Source organism: Talpa occidentalis, unplaced genomic scaffold (assembly GCF_014898055.3).
Source record: "Talpa occidentalis isolate TD23 unplaced genomic scaffold, MPIMG_talOcc4v2.1 talOcc4.17, whole genome shotgun sequence".
Lineage (NCBI taxonomy): Eukaryota > Metazoa > Chordata > Mammalia > Eulipotyphla > Talpidae > Talpa > Talpa occidentalis.
The window spans coordinates 12,270,900-12,287,385 of record NW_023601754.1 but is presented as its reverse complement, the minus strand read 5'-3'; the positions used below and the strand labels follow the sequence as shown (position 1 = coordinate 12,287,385).

The window sequence follows — 16,486 nt, the reverse complement described above, 5'->3', positions numbered from 1 at the left end:
CAAAGGATAGGAATGGCCAAAGGATAGGAATGGCCAGGTGGACCGCCAGGGATATGACAAAGCAAGAGCAGGGCACACCTGACACGGTGGGTATTTGATCTGTTCGCAGCAAAACTCAACTCTGCTGTGTGTGTGACATTTTGCATAATGAAATATTAGAGGAAAACCCCCAATAAGTGGCATGGTGGGAACAACAGTTCAGCTTTGAGAAGGCAGAGTGTCACTTGGGCATGTGCCCCCATGGTCTGTTTCAAGCATCTCATCTATAAAATGAGACCCAGGTCAGGGCTGTGACCCTGCAGTTTCCCTATGACCTCTAACTCAGCTGTGAGTCCAAAGGGCAGGTTAGAATTCTCTAGGTCCCAAATAGCTTCTGCTCAGCTGCACTCTCTCAGCCCACCTTATAGCTCAGGAGGGTCCCTGAGGTGCTGAGGGGGCCGGAGATGGCAGGCAGGGGTAGCCAGAAAGAGAAGCAGCTTGCTTCTTCAGGACGACTGGGCTCACTCCCCTCTTTTCCCTCTGGGAGTATCACCACTGGGAGTATCACCGGGGGAGGACAGGGTGGGGCAGGGCGGTTCTTCTGTAGCCTTCTCTTACAATTGGTCACCACCACACACTTTACAAAGCACATTCACACACACAGCCTGGGTCTGCAGCTCTGGTGGGAAGGGCTAAACTGCAGCTTACCACCAGGCTGGCACACAGTAGGTGCACATTTCACTGGGATCAAGAGCCCTGGCTGCAAAAGGCTACCCGAAGGTTCCTGGGGTGGGGAGGACATTCAGGGACTTGGAAGCTGACAGCATGGGGAAGCCAGCAGTGCCCACACCCAACAGTGCCCGGGAGCACGAATCTGGCAACAGGCCTGAGTGGGTTGAGTAAAATTTCCGGTGTCGTTCACTGGGGTTCTGGGAATCAGCAGCCCCCAGATGTCCTGGTGAGCCTAGCAGCAGAGGGGAAATGGTTGAAGCTGAAGCTTGGCTATCAAGCGATTCTTCCAAGACTCCCACACTTTTCTGACGGGAACCTGCTGTCGGCTGTGAGAGGACCCGTGCCTGGCACAAGATGATTGACTCAGGTGCCCCTTGGCAGCCCAGGTCCACAGAGGAAGGGGGTTTAACCAGTGCTGGCTGCTGAGAATACAGGAATGAAACTGCCTTTCTTCTCCTTTTTATTCCTGCCTCTCTGGCCCTCCCAAGCTTCCTGACAACCATGTACAAAGCCAGTGTCATTGCCTGACGGGGGGTCGAAGAGTGTGTTTGGCCTGGCTGGAGTAGTGGTAGATAGTGCCAATGTCTCCAACCAGATCAGGGAAGGCTACAGTGGCAGGCACAGCTCTCTGGTGCCAAAGTGGAGGTGTGATGCCGGTGGCAGGGCAGGAGAAGGAGGTGATGGCGGATTTGCTCCTCCCTAGGATATAGGGTAGCTCTTCTGACAGCTGCTGTTTGTCAAAGAAAAGACATCTAGGAGGAAAGAAAGAGCCCTCACTTCTTTGGGGCTGACGGAATGCCAGGAACTTCACAGTTACAGCTCAACCGAATCCTAAACATCCTGGGGTTGGGGGAGGAGCGTCTGTGGATCAGCTCGCGCAGATGCTGAGGGGCCATGGCACCCAAGCCCCAGTTCCTTCCACTCAGACACTTCGCCTCCTTTTATAAAAGGTCAGGTGACAGGGCATTTGCTTGGAGGATGGGAAACACTACCCATCTCACAGATAGCTTCAGCTCTCCTTTTGTGAATGTGTGCATGGGGGGGGCAAACGGGGATGAGGAACCTAGCTGCACAGAGAGGAATGCAGGGGCCCGCACTGCTGCCCCCATGAGCCACTGTGGGGGTTTAGCTGCCCCATGGAAAAAGCTGGCTCCACATTCTCCGAGGGACCCCCCAGGGCTGCTGGCAGCATAGAGGGGCTGGGAGGCCCAGACAGCCGACAGCTACATTTTCTGCTGGTTGCCCCCCAGGGAGGGACGGCTTAGAGCCAGCAGCTGAGCAGGACTACATAGTATATTTCCCCTTCAGCCTGATGGCAGTTAAGGCCCTGGTGGGAAGGAAGGTAGAAGCCAGAGGGAGAATCCTAGCAAATGACGCAGAGACACAAGCTCCACCCCCTGGCCTCATTTCCAGTTTAGGTGCTGAAGAGCTTGTTCTTGCAGCCTCTTCAGCATGCGCAGAGCTGCTGGCCCAGTCTCCTGAAGGACAGGCAGGGCAGTGCCACCAATGCCAGCTCCCTCCTTGGGAAATCTCCAGGCAAAAGAGCAGAGCGCGTTCCCTTGCCAGCAGTGGCATCCCCACCCCAATATCCCAAATGTGATTTAATTGCTCTGGTGAGTTGGGTGCAAAGATGACAGCCCAGAGGGTGAAGGAATAAAGCTCAGGTCCAGAGGGTTTCATATTTACAGGAGCTCCCCGCAGATCCTCCACTCAGGCCCCTCTCCTCTAGCCATCAGATTCCTATTTTCTGCAAGCTCCCCACCTCCCACTCCTCATTCACTCACATGGGGAGCTCCTGGTGATACAGGAGCTCTGGGTGAGCCGTACGCTCCCTCCTGTTGGAGGGCACAGGGACAGACACCTCTGCAGCTAGACTCCAGCCCACAGTACAGCACCTGACTACAGCTGCTGGCAGAGTCCCACTGAGCTAGGCAAATTCCCTGACCAGGACCCTGCTTCCTCTTCCAGCCCAGCCCACAGGGTCTCTGAGAGCAGAAAACTCAAGCCAAATAGGCACCATTGACACAGGTCTGCTGGCTTGGCCCTCATTCCTGCTTGTAGGGGAGCCAAGGTTCCCTCCCTTCTAGAGAAGCTTGGTGTGATATTTACTATTTTAAGAGCCCTGAAATTGGGGTAAGGACCTCTGATAGAGAAGAAAGAAGGACAGTTAGGATCTAAAAGACTGGACATGGGTCTGCAACCCATGGGAGAGAAAGGTATGGGGAGAGAATACTCTGAAGCAGCTTTGAAAGCCACCAGGCTCTCCTTAATACCACTGGCAAACCACCCCGCCCCATGCCACACTCTCCCAGGGCCAAGGATCCAATCTGGTCCTGAAACCAGTGACCTTCAAGTGTTCAATCAACAGCTGGTCATCTGTTATGCCCACCCCCCTCATCTGTTCATCGCAAAGCAGGGCCCCAGCTCTAGGCTCATCCTACTAGCTGAGCAACCTGATGGTCAAAATTTAGGTGCATATTCTGAAATGTGAGCTCCACCAATTTCAGAACCACAAACAGATGTTGGAAGGGAGAGAAATTAACAGACCTGCTGAAGCTGACCACATTTAGTCACAAAAATGGGTCCCTTCCTATGCTACGAAATGTCCTCACTTTCTAGGAGTCCTGGATTGGGAGCCACCCATGGAGAAGGAAGATGCTGCACCCCACACTCTGGGCCCTAGTCCCTTCCCCAGCGCCTCCCAGCCCGTTGCTTGCCCTAGAGCCAGTCAGTGGTCTTCACCTTCTCTTGAGCATTGGGTAAACCAGTTAAACTAGCCTTGCCTTTTCCAAATTTTTTTTTTTTTAATCTGGCTGGCGGCTACTGGAGGTCTTCCAACCCACAGCTCAGGCCAACCTCATAATAAGAAAAATACTACTTTCTATCTGCTTCATTTAGGAGGTCTCTACTTTTTTCCCCTTTGGTGGTTAACTAAATTTCATCTTATATAACCACTATGAATTTTCTGAAAATTTCTTCATTGGTGCCGGCAACCACAGTGTGTGTGTGTGTGTGTGTGTGCGCGCGCGCACATAGCAATTTCCAGGGGAGTGACCAGTTCAAGTTAGTCTTCATAAGAAAACAGCACTTTTGGGGCCTCCCCGGTGGCACAGCAGTTGAGCACTGGGTTGCGAAGCTGCCCGCAGCCTCTGTAGCGCCGGTTCGATCCCCGGCCCCCAGGCGCGGGTCCCACATGGCACACAGACCTCTTCTGCTGCCCGCTGCTCCCCTCAGCAGTGTACTTCGTCACTCTGCCTGTTCTGTTTCCCACTCTGGCTCTGGTGAATTCTCTCACCCTCCCGCACTTCTGACTATACCCAGTGCTTGTATAAACAAATAAATCTTAAAAAAAAATAAAATAAAATAAAACGATTAAAAAAAAAAAAACAGCACTTTTCTCTACCCATGAAGATAGTCTCATCTTGCCCCCTCTTCCAGAAAGATTCCAAGGGCGCTCTACCTCACAGATTCTTTAAGTCCCTTCACACTTTTTATTCTTAAGGGAAAGAGAAAGTGAAGCTGGGGAAGTCAGGATGCTGAGAAATCAAGGGCAGAACATGTTACTGGCAAAACCAAAACACCCAGAGCTGGACTTAGAACTGTGGCCCACAATCCTGAAAGACTTGCCCTTCATCTCTACTGGGACAAGCCCTCAATCAGGCTGAGCCCTGGAAAGTTCCTCTCCCTATGCAAATCCAAGCGACAAGCACCATCCTGCATCTGAAGGTTTCAGTGTCTTTAGAAAAGACAGACTGAATACGAGGAGTCTGGCCATGAAGGCCCCTTGCAGCACCCAGAGTGTGCTTCTGTTCTGTGGGTGACCCATGCTCAGGCTGGGCTGCCAGCCTGGCTCTCCGTGGAGGACCCTTGCCAATGGGCATGCAGGAAAGAGGCAGCATCGGCACAGAAGGGCTAACATGGGAGAGGTGCTTGCAGGCATCCTGGCAGCTCTCCCTCGCCAGACCTGGACTTTCCCCATTTTCCCACGGGGTGTGTGGGTTCCTTGCTCAAGTGGCCAAGAGAGCACTCTGCCCTCTACAGCTGCTCTGCCCCATGACGCTTAGAGCCCACTCTAAGAGGCTGCTTTGTGTTCTTAGGACAGCAAGACAGTGTCCACAGAGAATGCTCCCCAGCAGCCCCGGGGACAAAAAGCGGTCTTCATGAGGGCTCTACACATGTGGGAGACAAGTGAATCCAGTTTGTGAGGCCATGACTGGGGAGAAGACTCCTCTCCCTCCATGGTCCCAGGCAGAGATGAGGAACAGGACAGAAGAGACTGGAGTAGCCTTGAAGGAACAGACACTGGCCAGTTTGATGGGACGGCCGGAGCATAAAAGATAACAGATTCAGAGACAGCAGAGCCTGTCCACTGGTGAAAGGGGGGTGTTCCCGGATACCAGGTAGCATGTGAAGGAGAAGGAAAAGCTGGGGACAGAGACCCGCCCTGCAGCTTGTCCTCCACCCTCAGCAAAGCCAGTCAGACTGCAGCAGTGAAGACAGGCAGGGAGCTGCCCCACCTGCCAGCATCCAGAATCTTTTGGCTAAGGAAGTAAACCAGAGACAAGAATAGTAGGATGTGTTTTTAAGAGAAGCTAGTAGATCAGATTCTTCAGATTAACTTCACATGAACAATCTGGAATGGTCAGGCCTCCCCAGGCTAATGCTGTGGGGGTGGAAGGGAGGAGAGCATCTGGGTGTGGGGAGGGCAGGAGCCCCAGGACAGGTCTACAAAGAGAGTCCACTCAGGAGACTTTCATCGTCAGGATGGGGCCAAGCAATCCAGGCTCACCTCCAGTCCAGCCCCCGACTCTGAGGACTCAACAGAAGTCCTTCCTAAGCACTGTTGTGACTTTAATCCTAGGTGGTGCCCAGCGTCAGGGTAGGGGTGCACCCCGCTCAGATCCAGTGCCTGTTCTCGGAGAAGACACGTTCTCTGATGAATATGGTTTGAAGACCAGACTAAGCACATAAGAACAGAAAACACAGCAGCACGTGGTGCGCAGCACTAAAGAGAAGTCAGTCCACTCTGGAAAATGATGAAAAAACATCTTGGGGTGGAGGGGGGGAGACTGTTCCTGTTAACGGCAGCTGTAACTTCCTAAGTACTGACAGTGTTCCAGGTTCTGTGTTGAAGGGTTTTACATGCAATACCTTACTTTCTTCTGACAATAATCCTATAAGCCAGATATTGATATCCTCATTTCATGGATTGGAAGACTCTGAGCTGAGCAGCTTGCCGAAGATTACACAGCCTATAAAGGGTATAGGCAGGCAGATCAGCTGGGCTCCTAATCCTTGCCCATAGCATACCAGGCAGATGCTGACACTCCTTGCATCTAGAGGTGCCATATTAGGGGGACCTGGGTTGCACAGAATTCCCAGGCCTGAGATCCTGCTTCCTGTTACAGTTACTACTTAGCTGCGAGGCAGCACCGATGGCAGGTGGCAGCGTGGCCTTGGTGGAGTGGGTAGGTGGCAGGTCAGCTTTCTAAATCCCTAAAAGGTATCCATGCGTCACACTTATTCTGCCCTGGAAAGTCAGTGCAAGCCACTGCCACAGACTCCCCATTCTCCCACGGAGAGGGGGTGCTTCCTCTGGGCCCTCTGCTGCTCTCAGGTGTGTGAAGGGTGAAGGCACGTCTGTATCTCCCAACTAGAAGGCCAAAGAATTATGGGGCAGGAAGAAGAGAGGGAGTTCAGGGTATTAAAGGGAGAAAGAACTAAGGGACAGCAGAACTAACTGAGCAACTCAAGAGACTTCCCGGTACCCCAGGCCCCAGATCCCTCCTTCCTCATCACATTCCTCTTCCTCTCTGGTGGATGCAGCACGGCTTCCTCAGGTTCCTCAGCACCCTTTAGCATTCCTGCCACCAGGTGTGTGCAAATGCTATCAGAGTCACACTAGGCTGGGAAGTCCCTCAGCCAGAGGCTCTCCCCACCAGGCCCTTACCGTTGTAGGAGAGGCGAGGTTTGCTCAGACACATTATAAAGTGCATTTCCATCTCATCGGAAGCCACAGACTTGGAGCAAATGGGGCACTTGAAACCTGAAACAAAGGGAAACACGGTGAAATGTTTTCTCTAAGCCACGCATAAGCATAATATAAGCAGACACTCAACTGAGCATGGCGATGAGGGGTCAAAGTCAAGGTGGAGAATGACAACCGAGATACCCCACAGATTTCTTTTTCATGAAGTCATGTGAAATGTTGCTCTTTTTATTACATCCTCCAAATCCCGTTTCCCACGGATGCACCCCTGGTCTCCGCCTCATTAAAGTTTATCAGAAGTCAGGGACAGCTGATCTGAGGTTTTTTCCTCTCTAACACTTTCCCAGAGGAATCTCGAGGGCCGCAGGGGGCAGGGAGGCACCATAACAAGGCAAAGGAACTGTTAGTCTGAATAATGAGGTGTTTAATACCTTCCACCTCCCAGCTCTCATACTACCCGGGTAGATGAGGAATCTCTGGTCACAGGCACCTCCAGCACCTCTGCCTCCCTGTGGGGAAGCAGCTGTCCTCTGAGGGTGCGTGAGCTCTGGCTGGACTTCCAGAGCACTCCCAAATGCCACGCGTGCCTGGGCCATATGCCACCCTGAGTAGCAGCTGTTTCACAGGCCAGTAGAATTCAGGGTGCTATGACCTCACTGTTTTATTCCCAAGGAGGTTTGTATGGCTTACACACACCAGGAGTTTCAATGGAATTATGTAAGTATTGGAGATTGCGGCTGGGAGTTTTCTGAGTGGAACTCCACTAAGCAAAACTAGTCACTTGGTCTATTTTTTCATAAACTATTTTTAATAGAAAAACACAGCAGGGGCCTCCCTTGTGGCACAAGGGGTTAAGCACAGCACTGTGAAGCTATCCGCAGCCTCTGCAGCACGAGTTCAATCCCAGCCTGATCAGGGGCGCTACCCACACGGCACAGCAGGCCTCTCCTCTCACCCGCTGGTCCCTTCACCAGTGTATTTCAGACAGTCTGTCTGTTCTGCTCCCCACTCTGTCTCTGGTGAATCCTCTCACCCCCTGCACCTCTGGCCTACACCCCAGTTCTTGAATGCATAAATAAATAAATCTTAAAAAAAAGAAACGAAAAGAAAAACACAGCAAACTATTCCCAATCCCTCACCCCATTTTACTTTTACTGAAATTATTTTCAAATAGATCAACTCTTCCATATAAATTCTACCAAAAAGATCCAATGACCTTAAGTAGTTATTTGTCCACATGAAATTTTACATATCACAGCTTCTCCCTTTTGTGACTAATTCCTATCTACCTAGTCTGGATTTCCGAGGTCAAATACAGCACACGTAAATACTGCTGTGAAGATCTGACTCTTGCGTTAGTTTTTAGTGCAAATATTCCATGCACCATTGCACTGGATGCTGATGATATCTACAAGCAACAATTATTATGAAACAGATAAAGCGGTAAATGTTGACTGTTAGCTGCTCCAGGACAGAGCTGCCCATTCACACCTTCACCAGAGTTCTTGCTCGACTTTGCTCATTCTGTAAGTAAACCCTTCTTTGGGGCAGCTGGTGGTGCAGACAGGAAGCAAGTGAGCGCCCACATTCCCAAGTGGGGCACAAGACCTTAACTTAAAAGTCTTCACCAACTCTCTTCTTCTCAGTGACGATGCTGACTCCAAGGCCAGCAGAAATTTCAAGGCAAGGGGAACCACTGACAAAGTGGACCTTGGACCACAGTCCCCATGTCTTCAGACCCCTTTCCTCAAACATATTCATTCAAGAACTCTGGCCAAGCTGAGAAAGGGCTGGGTTTTGCCAGGTGGCTTCTTTGCTAACCCAGTGTAGGCACCTGTCACAGCACAGGTGAGGAATGGACTTCAGTCTTACAGGAGGAGGATGTCTTCACATCGAACCTAATTCTTTCTGCACCCTTGGGTCGGCCTACATGCCTGTACCCAGCAAATAAACCAGTATTTTGATTAAATAACATTCTACACAATGCACAGTTATTGGGAAATTTCTCATTTTCTTCAGAGATTCATCTCCCAGCCCTGTTGTTTGACCTAGTGGCCTCACCCAGACTCTATACAATGAAGAGACTGGTCTAAACCTCTAAGTCTCAATTCGTTTTTCCTTTTTTCTAGGACATAATAAATTCCCTTGTAACTCTCATTGGGTGGCAAAAGACCAAGGCTGTGCCACAATTTAAATGACTCCAGGGCCTCCCCGGTGGCACAGCAGTTGAGAGCTGGGCTGCGAAGCTGCTCGCAGCCTCTGCAGAGCCGGTTCAATCCCCAGCCGCCGGGCGAGGGTCCCACATGGCACACAGACCTCTGCTGCCGCCCGCTGCTCCCCTCAGCAGTGTATTTCTTCGTCAGTCTGACTGTTCTGCTCTCCGCTCTGGCTCTGGTGAATTCTGTCACCCTCCTGCACTTCTGACTGTACCCAGTGCTTGTATAAATAAATAAATAAATCTTTAAAAAATATAAGTAAATGACTCCAGGATATTTCTACTCTACACTTGCTGTGCTAGCACTCTGTCCACAGGCAGGGTGCGTGGATGGGTTCTGGCCAGGCTCTCCAACACTGGCCTGACAGTTACTGGGAGCAGTTAAAGTGACTTGTTACTAAACAGAAGTCTTACAGCTTGCATATTACTCACTTTTCTGATAACTTAGAACAGACTCATGGTTATGCTACAGTAGCATCATTCAATCCCCCACATTCCAATGGGATTCCTGGTGAGCAAGAAAAGGGGTTGAGTTACCAGGAAGGTGATGGGAAGCAGGCCACCCAATGAGAGTTACAAGAGAATTTATTATGTCCTAGAAAATAGGAAAAACAAATTGAGACTTAGAGGTTTAGACCAGTCTCTTCATTGTATCAAGAGTCTGGGAGGAGGGTCCCACATGGCGCGCAGACCTCTCCTGCCACCCGCTGCTCCCCTCAGCAGTGTACTTCGGTCCTTCTGCCTGCTCTGCTCCCCGCTCTGGCTCTGGTGAATTCTCTCACCCTCCCGTGCTTCTGACTGTACCCAGTGCTTGTTTAAATAAATAAATAAATCTGAAAAAAAAAAAAAGAGTCTGGGTGAAGCCACCAGGTCTAACTGAGGGTTGGGAGCTGATTCTAGAATTAGATGTCTGAACCCCCAATCTAAAGCCCTTTCTCTTAGTGGGGAAAAAAAAAGAGTTGGCCACAGGTGTGATATTGTGATTTATAACAAGAAATATATCAGTCTTCATGGCTTTCTGGCACAGAGCCCCTAAAATCCTTGGAATTTCCTAAGAGATAAGAGGATGGGAGCATCTAATGTTATATTTGGTCTTTTGTCATCTGTTCCTAAAATAGTTTCAGCAGAGTGGTAAAAGTGAAAGGCGTGTCTTGTTATTTAAAATAAGTCCTTTCAACCACACAAGTTTATGTGAAGGAGGTGACTTTTGGAAAGTCCCCAGGTAAACTGAGGATGGGAGCTGGTTGCCAGGGCAACCAACCACATGACTGATTAGAGGGTTAGAAGTTTGAGTCCCACCCCCCACCTCTGGGGACATGAAGGGAGGGGAGGGGGCTGGAGACTGGGCTCAATGATTTAATCAATAGTGTCTGTGTAAGGAAGCCTCCATAAATACCCAAAAGAACGGGGTTCAGAGAGCTCCCCAGATACCGACATGTGCAAGTGCTGGCTGGTGGTGCGTCCAGAGAGCAAGTGCGTTCGTTCTCCAAAAGCACACGTGCTCTTCCCCTCTCTCTTGCCCTATGTATCTCCTCCATCAGCAGTTCCCGAGTCATAGCCTTTTATAATAAACAGGTAATCTAGTAAGCCACATTTCTCTGCATTCTGTGAGCTGTTCCAGCAAATTAACTGATGTGGACGAGGGGGTTGTGGGAACTTCCATTAGTAGCCAGTCAGTCAGAAGCACAGGCGACATCTAGACTTGTGGCTGGTGTCTGAAGTGGGGCCAGTTTTGTGGGACTGAGCCCTTAATTATAGAATCCGATGCTACCTCCAGGTAGGTAGTGTCAGAATGGAGTTTCACTGCCTGTCTGGTGGGAAAACCACCACGCAACAGGATGTGAAGAGGTGGGCTGGGCAATACCAGCTCTGGAGAGGTAGCGCCCCACAGTAGGAAGAGAATGACATTCTAGCACAGGACCACTTCTATCACCTACCTCTGGATCTGGGGAGCAGAGAGTAAGGCTCAGGAAATAACTCAGGGTCCCTTCTATGCCAAGATAACCTGGATTTTCCAGCCCCAAGAACCTGATAAGTAATCTGCCCTCCCTGGATCTAAGTTTCCCCATCTGGAAAATAGAGAAATTGACCTCAGTCAGTCCTACAAGAATCAAATATAAGAAACACAAAAGCAGGCTTAAAAATAAGCTAATCAAACGTAGGGCAGTATCTTCATCAAGCCCAATGGGGGAAGGAACAGGAGCACGAAGAAGGAGCGGAGGGGGTGGGGATGGGATGGGGAGTGACCGTGATGAACCCGCAAGAAGGGCACACAGGTCACAGGCTGAGCAAAGTGTGCTGGGGAGTGGCCGTTCCTGTTGCTCGCATCTCTGCTTCCTGTGGACCTGGCCCTTTCCATACGGCCAGTGTGGAAACGGTCCCTGCTTAGCCTCTACAGGACAGACCTGCTCTTGCACATGATGACAGATAATAGCTCGCATCTGAGTTCTTACTATGGGCTGCTAAGGTAAAGTTACCATAATATGAGGCTAACTCTATTTTGCAAAATCCATCAAGGTAAGCGATTTGCCCCGGGTAACACAGCCAGAGAGAGCAGAGCCGGCACACAGCACCCAGGTCTCACGAGCCAGCATTGACCTTGCTGGCGCAGCTGAACCAAGGAATTACATGACAAAAGGAACATAAAATACTACAGACACATGGGAAGTACTGGATACTAACTTCAAATCTTCCATGTTAACCCCAGCAATTTCTTTGGAGGTGCCATCAACTCAAACGACCTTTTTTTTTTTTTTTTCTGGGTATTCTGTAAATATGGAAGGACAAGGTTCTGCTTTCTACTTGATACTGAGCCTGTAACACTGGTTATAAGATGTTCAGTTTGCAAATTATCTTTTAAATGGGAAATAAAGGGCAAAAGGAAAGAGGAACAGGGAAAACATGGAGAAAGATAGGGGAAAAAAATTAACAACCCCACTTTTCTTTCCTGAAAGGTCATCTGATGATCAAGATGGATCTATCCATTTACTGCCCCAATCTTTTCTTGTAACTGTCTAGTCACGATTCAGCACCAACAGCCCTATGGAATGACAAACACAGCGATCTCTGTGGGCTATCTGAAGGTTAAAATACCCAGGAGATTTTTATCATACTTTGGAAAAAAGTTGAAACCATGTTAAAACCAACTCTGGCCTGTAAAGTCACTCACAGGCATAATTCTGTCAAATTTCATGAGACCCTCATCCACACCCAGGAAATGTGGATAAGAGAGGCTTTCTTGGGCCTCCCTGTGGCACAAGGGGTTAAGCACCGCACTATGAAGCAATCCGAAGTCTCTGCAGCATGAGTTCGATCCCCAGCCTGGCCCTCCAGGGAGCTACCCACATGGGGAAGCAGACCACTCCTGTCTCACCCACTGCTCCCCTCAGCAGTGTATTTCAGTTAGTCTTCCTGTTCTGTTCCCCATTCTGTCTCTAGTGAATCTTCTCGGCCCCCCACCCCAGCATCTCTGGCCTGTGCCCCAGCTCTTGTATGCATAAATAAATAAATCTTTAAAAAAGAGAGAGAGGGCCTCCCCCGTGGCGCAGCGGTTGAGCGCTGGGTTGCGAAGCTGCCCGCGGCCTCTGCGGCGCTGGTTCGATCCCCGGCTGCTCCCCGGCCACCAGAGGAGGGTCCCACATGGCGCGCAGACCTCTCCTGCCGCCCGCTGCTCCCCTCAGCAGTGTACTTCGGTCCTTCTGCCTGCTCTGCTCCCCGCTCTGGCTATGATGAATTCTCTCACCCTCCCGCACTTCTGACTGTACCCAGTGCTTGTATAAACAAAACAAACAAACAAATAAATAAATAAATAAGACATGCCTCTAGAAAAATTAAAAAAAAAAAAAAGATTTAAAAAAGAGAGAGAGGGGAGGGCTTTCTTTTCCTTCATGAGAAAGCTACAGGTGGAGTTTTCAGCCTCACCCCTCAACACCACTGCCTCTGAGACCAGACTGCCTGCCAGATCCTGGAAGCGGGGACAGGGGAGAGGAGCAGATAGCAAGCATGCTAGTTACCTCGCCACCCACCTAAATTCCTTTTGAGGCAGTGTCCTGCAAGTGTTGTGTCTTTAATATTTGCCACTGATAGAGTAAAGGGAGGCACGGGCTAACTCAGGATGCCAGCCAGTGCTGCCTTTAGCTCCCTTAAGCCATCATCTGCTCCCACCACACTGTGGCAGAGGCAGGGAACTTGCCCAATTCCTAGTACTTTTCGGCCACCGTTTCAAAATGAGGAAGGAAGGAATGACAGCACGGGGGTGGGGGGGTGATTTGTCTACAATCGCCTGACTCTGCTGAGCAGCCTTAATCAAGCAAATGCTGCCATAGGAGCTCCCCACCCATTCAAGAGCAGCTGAACTTCTAATGGAGACCTCATTTCCTTTCTTTCTCTTGTCATCAGATCAGCTCAAGGTTATGCAGCCAGAGGAGCCCAGCTGCTTCCTGTCTTTCAAACCAGCATCTTGCATAAGTGGGGGAATCCTCAGCTGGACCTGAGCTCCCAGAAAAGACAAGCCTGCACTTGACACCTGGGGCACAGGGCCTTAACCCATTACTGTGGGTGTCAAAGGGAAACTCTCCAAGTGTAAAGTGTTGGGGTAAGTCCACTGGTAGATAACCGGTGACCCCAAGACCTCGTACATGTGCATGAAACATCTTCCTTGGGTAGGTAAACTGGGCCCCGCACACTTCACCCAGGTCCTCCCATTTGTCCATTAGGGCCACCAAGGGCAGACATCTGGCAATTTGTAACAACTCTTCCAATCATCTGGCACATTTATCTTGAAGTCCAAGTTAAGGTTTTCCTCATTTTCCAAAACTGCAAGCTTCTCCTTTAAGACCTGATTTCTCAGGCAGGACATGTGCTCTGCACGTTGCCCCAGTTCCCTCCCCAGCCTCCCTCTGATGCTGATGCGCTATTTTAACGTCTGCCCCAGTTCTGCCTGTCTCTGGGATCACCTAAAGGGAGAAGAATCAAAAGAAGCAACCTGGGTAAAGGAAGTCACGCCAGAGCCGTGAGTGCAGGAGTGCAGGACCGCCTGTCCTGGGAGAGGGGCTGATGTGGATTCCTCTGAGCAGGGGACACCACCCCAACCTCCCAGCTTCCCTCCCTGTTGTTCATTCCCTCCTTTCCAGTCTGATCTTTCTCACATCTACTCCTGTGATGCCTAAGTCTGCCAAATGACACCTGACTAGATGAGTTTTATTAAATGGGATTTATTACAAATGGAAGGTAAAGATCAAGGGGTAACATAGGAATTTTTTCTTTTTTCAAATTTTCAGACTGACAACATCAAATTCTAGGACAGAGAGCAAGCGGAACACACATATATTGTTGGAAGGATTATAAAAGGATACAGCCACTTTGGGAAAAGGTATGATAGTTTCTCATAAAACCAAATATACACCTAGCCTGACCTAAGCAATCCCTCTTCTAAATATTTACTTTAAAGAAATGAAAACATAATTCTACAAATAGATGTTTATAAGAACATTCGTAGCAGGGATCTCACTGGTGGCATAAGGGGTTAAGTCTCAGCACTGTGAAGCCATCGGCAGTCACGAGTTTGAGCCCGGCCAATTAGCTGACCCACATGGCGCAGCAGACCTCTCCTGTGTTGCCCACTGCTTCCCTTAGCAGTGTATTTCAGTCAGTCTGCCTGTTCTGCTCCCTGCTCTGTCTCTGGTGAATCCTCTTACCTCCTGGCCTACACCAGAACAGTTATTCATAACAAGCAAAGACTAGGAACAACTCAACTGTCTATCCAGAGAATGGATAAACTGTGGCATGGTCATGAAGACAATGGATGCCATGCAGCTGTGAAAAGCAAGGGCCTACTGACACACACAGCAGGAATGGATACTGGAAATATGCTGAATGAAGGAGAGAGGGTGGGAGGAGAGTCAAGGAAGTAAATTTCAGAGAGAGAGATTTGTAGATGTTATGCTGCTGTCTTTGAAGACAGAGGAAGTGGGAAGTGGGTGACCTCTCGATGCTGGGAAAGGCAAGGGAATGGATTCTTCTCTAGAATCTAACATCCTGCTGCCACCTTGATTTTGGCCCAGGCTATTTCAGACTTTTCATCTGAAGATGTTAGAGAACAAATCTGTGTTGTCAAACTTTTAATAATGTGTCACTGTAGTGATAGGAAATGAACACAAAATGTTATCAGACATGGCTTTTCTCCTAAAGGACCAAATTTTAAAAGGGGGACGCAGCTAGGGTTCCCTGGCTCTACTAAAAATTACTGAAGCACGGCATTCTCCCTGGGGCACCAGTGAAAATCTGTACAGCTATCTGCCACCTCAAGTAGAATGAGCAACGGAGTGAGTCAGTCTGTCTGTCCATTCTTTTTTATTTTAGTTATTGAGTGGTAAGGAAACAAGGCAAAGCATTAACTATAATTTCTATCATCAAAGAGCTAATGATCTATTAGAGAAGAAGAGAGAAGACAAGGCCACAGGGGTCTCATTCTTTTCACCCTTTTTATAGCCTGAAGTGGTTGATTATCTAGTAAATGCATCTGACACGTAGCTTCTGGACAGGGATGGATGTCAGTGGCTCCACCAGCCTCCTAAAAGAGCATGCCCGGTTCTATAGCAGGTGTATTTTTTCTATAGAACATATCCATAGATTTCGACTGTCAAAAGGATTGGGGTTTATAACCCTAAAGTTCAGCACCATTTGGATAACAAGAGGAAGACAATAGATAAAAGATTAAAGCTTGCTCTAACACATATTTTGAGAATACCCAGAGACTTGTGATTTACTTCTAGTACAGAGAAGAGGGAACTCCAAGGGAAAAAGAACTAAACCAGGTCTCTTGGGGCTTTACATCATGTTCAGGGTCATTTAATATTTGCTAAAGCATTCGAGTGGGCCATTTATGAGATCCATTAAACACATTTTCCCTCTCTGCTGAGCCAGCAAATGTAAACTAGTCTCCACGCCACACAATACTCTTTGGATCCCCTCTTACTTTCAGCAACTGTCCCATTTACAATGAAAAGAACCTGCAAAGAATTGTCTGCAGTGACTTTACTTCAACCCATTCCAGTCCCTCTTGCACTGTTCCAGTGTCCAAAAAAATGCCCACACCAAGGCTACCAATGACCTCCACAGGGTGGTACCCGAAAATCAATTCTCAAACAATCAGCAATATTTGAGAAAGCTGACTCTCCCCCTCTATCTGCCTCCCCCCGGCACACATACACATTGCTGCTCTTGTTTTTTAGTCCCCCCATAATGCCTGACTCTCATCTCCTTAGACAATCCACCAAAACCAGTCACAATTCTTGGGCTCCACCCCATATGCTGTATTTTCTTCTTAGCGTCCCCCATCACTGCACCCTCCTTACATACAGTATAAGCTCCTTGAAGGCAATTTGCTTCTTTAGCGGTATGCCACCAGAACCCTACCTAAGATAGGCTCTTGAAAGTATCTGTTGGGTGAATGAGTGTCACATTAGGTGGGATTATACGAAAAAGGCCCTGCTCTAAAACCAGGAAGAGAACAAATTAAGGGGGTGGCTGACTGTCATTTAAGTCTATTCCCGGCAGTGGTTACTGTCTAC

General features: G+C 49.2%; 1 protein-coding gene across 5 annotated transcripts in view; it reads right to left on the bottom strand.

The window, feature by feature from the left end:
• ZNRF1 (zinc and ring finger 1) overlaps window positions 1-16,486 on the bottom strand; it is a 91,710-nt gene that overhangs the window by 6,948 nt on the left and 68,276 nt on the right. For all 5 annotated transcript variants that reach the window (XM_037516143.1, XM_054697002.1, XM_054697001.1 and 2 more), the window contains one exon: window positions 6,662-6,757. In XM_037516143.1, coding sequence (XP_037372040.1) covers window positions 6,662-6,757 — 96 coding nt within the window. The remainder of the gene's footprint in view (window positions 1-6,661; window positions 6,758-16,486) is intronic.